We start from the raw sequence: 4,115 nt of genomic DNA on the forward strand, positions 1-4,115 counted from the left end.
GCTGGAGGTTGGAACACCATTAGTGTCCAAATTGAGCCATGTTAAAGTGAAGTAATTAGGTTGCCTCTGTACAGATGTTAATCTATCCTCAGTGTTATCGCATCAGTCTATGGTCTACTCAATCATTGCCTACCATCAATCGATCCATCTGCCATAAAGAGCTGCAACAGAGAGACAGCCAACAGAGATTAGAGGAAGAGCCAAACTGAATACTGCAAGTCTCCAGCCAAAGTATTCTGAGCAACCGCGAACTGGTATCCTGCTGGACCCCAGATGACCCCCAGATGACCACCACTAACACTCTACCACTACACAACCAACAACCTCAGATATCCAACCAACCGTCAGGAAGAATCAAGCAGGGATCTACAGTCAGGAGGCATTTCCAAGCAGGCTAGTACCAGAATCCTGCAGAGGCCCATACAGAATCCAGCAGAAATCCAACTTTAACATTTTACCCATCGGTACTCACCTATCCAGCAGAACTGAGCAGATGGCATCTGACTGCCCCCTGACCACAAACTGCTCTGATCACCAGAAACGGGTGGGGATTGTGGACCTTATGGACCTCCCCGGTCCCAGCCCCACTCACGGCTTGGTCCCGGAGCAGCATCTGTTTCCTACTGTGGATGTTCCTGTGCATGCCCATTACATCATCGGCTCAGTGATCCTTTTGTTGGGAGTGACAGGAATGCTGGGAAATGCTCTGGTCATCTACGTCTTCTGTCGCAGTAAGACATTGCAATCTCCCAGCAACCTTCTGGTGGTTAACCTGGCAATGGCTGACTTCCTAATGTCAGTGACGCAGTCCCCGGTCTTCTTTGTGGCGAGCCTGCACCGCCGCTGGGTGTTTGGAGAGTTTGCCTGTGAGCTGTATGCCTTCTGCGGTGCTCTGTTTGGCATCACGTCCATGATGACACTCACAGCCATTGCAGTGGATCGGTGCTTGGCAATCACACGACCACTGGTGCTGCTAGGCGGAGTCAGCCGGCGGCGGCTCTGTGTGGTGGTCATGGGGGTCTGGGTTTACTCACTTGGCTGGAGCCTGCCTCCATTTTTTGGCTGGAGTGCCTACATCCCTGAGGGCCTGCAAACATCCTGCAGTTGGGACTATATGAGCTTCACGGTCACAGTGCGCACCTACACCATTTTTCTTTTTGTCTTTGTCTTCTTCATCCCCCTCGCTGTCATTGCCATTTGCTACTTGGCCATCTTCAGGGCCGTGCAGCAAGCAGCTCAGGAGATAGAGAGGCTAAACTGTGGAGAGACCATCAAGGCTTATGACCGTCTGCGTAGTGAATGGCGGATGGCCAAAGTAGCTCTGGGAGTGATTCTGCTGTTCGTTGTGTCCTGGTCGCCATACTCTGCTGTTGCTTTGACTGCAACTGCTGGCTATGCCCACCTGCTGACTCCTTACATGAATTCAGTACCTGCAATCATCGCCAAGGCCTCTGCAATCCACAACCCCATCATCTACGCCATCACACACCCAAAGTATCGTGCCGCCATAGGCCGCCATTTCCCCCTTCTGCGTGGTGTGCTGCGACTGCAGGACAAGGACCTGCACTCTTCCTTCTGTTCCAGTGCTGCTTCATCTCGCCGGGCCACGCTTACCAGCTCCCCAGGAGTCCGTCGGGGTGCTGGTGTCCAAATCAATGGACGCTGGAGAAAGAGCCGCTTGTCCTCAGCTTCTGACAGTGACTCCTGCTGGACAGAGAGCGAAGCTGATGGCTCGAGTGCCTTGGCAACAGTTGTCAACCGGCGTCCTTCCACTGAGTTAAAACCTGAGCTGTTGGACTCGGCCCTCATGAGACAGCTGACAGGGCCCACCAGACAAACCGACAGCGAGTCACCTGACCGCTGTGCGAAAATGGAGACAAAACCCTTGCTGGTCCCTCTATGATGTCACCTCCCTTGGAAGCCATAGCACAACCCTCAGTCCTGGACCTCAACCCTCAGTCCTGTAGCCCAACCCTCAGTCCTTTACACAACCCTGAGTCCTGGACCTTAACCCATAGTCCTGTAGCCCAACCCTCAGTCCTTTAGCCCAAAGCTCAGTCCTGTAGCCCAACCCTCAGTCCTGTAGCCCAACCATCAGTCCTTTACACAACCCTGAGTCCTGGACCTTAACCCATAGTCCTGTAGTCCAACCATCAGTCCTGTAGTCCAACCATCAGTCCTGTAGCCCAACCCTCAGTCCTGTAGCCCAACCATCAGTCCTGTAGCCCAAAGCTCAGTCCTGTAGCCCAGCCCTCAGTCTGTAGCAGTCTGTAACAGTAAAACGTATTTTATTGGCCTTAAAGACATGTATAGTAGGTATAATTAAACTTGCCTTGCTTCGCCTGCATAGTTATTTTTTATTATTGATTATTTTATCACTTTTCAGTTCATTTTAATTCCTATCATACTTAGTTTTAATAATATTTCCCTCGCCTTCTATGGCACTGTATTGGAAGCGTATCCGTGTTATTTTTAATTTTTTTTTAATTGTCCTGCTACTGTAATATGCTATAAATAAACAACTTGCCTTTTCAACATGGTCTTACCATACTGTGTCCATTCCTCGCTGTGTATTGTTGTCTATAAGGTCTTTGGGTATTCAGCCACTAACAGTGACATTTTAATTACTGTTGGTTCTAACAATTCACCCATCAATAGTAAACTTACCTTCACTAAAACCTTTTTATCCTGCTTAGAAAATGTTGGTTTTGATCTATGAAATGATTCTCCACACATGAGAGGACATTAATCTGACATTTAATCTGCTGTTGTGGCCTTAGCCCCTCCTCTGCTGATGAACTTCTTGTAACTGGCCGTTTATCTAACATTTCTTAAAGGTGTGTCAGCAGTAAAGACTTCTGACTCGTTTCCTAACATTAGGAATATCATCTGATCTAAGATCAGCTCACATCTCAGGTTATCAACCTGAATGATAACCTGAGCTCTCAGCTCAGAAACGTTGCTCTGTGACCTTCTCCCACTCTGCTTCCCTGCTGAACTCTGATCAATGAAAGCGAAATGTCGTCAATTAGAACGACTCCATGAAAAACTGGTCTTTCAACCAACAATCTGCACCCGACTGGACTATAGCGCTCTCTCCTCTTTGGCCTTCCTTAAAATACCTCCATAGTCCTCAGCTGGATCAGACCTCAGCTGCCCCGTCTATCCAGCGCATCATCCCAGTCCTCCCAGCAGCTGCACTGGCTCCCTGTACAGGCCTGCATTCAATACAAACTCTCCTGGTGACATTCAGGACCCCCCCTTACCCCATGTCCTGTATGTTCCTGCCCCCCTCCCTCTGCTCTACAGTCTCACCACCGCCCTGCAGGCTTTGCTCCTCACCATAACCGCCATTGTTCTCTCCTCTCTAACCTCTGAGCCATTTCCAACTAGCCTTAAATTTCTAAAATACTCATCCAACTTATAATAACCAGTATGTTCCAGTACAGTCCAGCCTCCAGTACTGAAACAGCTCAGCTAATACTCACCGTCTGACTCAGGTCTCCTTTCTATTCTCACTCCATCCTTCTCAATAGACCAATCAGCATCATTCCCTCCTCCTCTCCTAAAACAAGTCGCTCAGCTCTGATCCGTCCCCTGTCACTGCTGGTTTTCCTCAGGGCTCCATCCTGGGACCCGGAGTTTTTACCATTTACCTTCTGGTTGTTATCATAGTTATGCTGATGACACCCAGCTCTATCTATGTGGTCAGCCAAACTCCTTAATCCCTCACCTCATGTCTCACTGAAATTAAAGCCTGGTTCTCCCCTAACTTCTTTAAAGTAAATATCTGCTAAACAGAGATCCTCCTGGCAGAAACCAAACCAGTTTAATCCCAGACTGACATTTTCTGTCTATAGACAGCTCCGCAGTCTCTCCCTCGCTCCCTGTCATTCAGCTCCCTCATCAATAACCTACATCAATTGTCTTTGTCTCTTCCACCTGCTCTGCTTCTGTTCTGGTTCATAGATTCATCACCTCCCACATTAACTACTGCTTTATCATCAGAAATATCTCCGCCAGAACTCGTTTATCACCTACAGAGCTTTCTCCTGTTTATTTTCCTTTATTTGTTCCAGGAGACGGTGCATATTAAAAAACAAATAAAGGAAAAT

At 48.4% G+C, this 4,115-nt stretch overlaps 1 protein-coding gene across 1 annotated transcript; it reads left to right on the forward strand.

The window, feature by feature from the left end:
* Positions 1-493: 493 nt before the first annotated feature.
* LOC107104787 (melanopsin-like) lies at positions 494-1,903 on the forward strand. The gene has a single exon (XM_015404875.1). It carries the CDS (start codon positions 494-496, stop codon positions 1,901-1,903), a length of 1,410 nt encoding a protein of 469 aa, XP_015260361.1.
* The last annotated feature ends 2,212 nt before the right edge of the window (positions 1,904-4,115 follow it).

This window comes from Cyprinodon variegatus, unplaced genomic scaffold, assembly GCF_000732505.1.
Source record: "Cyprinodon variegatus isolate N-32 unplaced genomic scaffold, C_variegatus-1.0 Scaffold1883, whole genome shotgun sequence".
Taxonomy (NCBI): domain Eukaryota; kingdom Metazoa; phylum Chordata; class Actinopteri; order Cyprinodontiformes; family Cyprinodontidae; genus Cyprinodon; species Cyprinodon variegatus.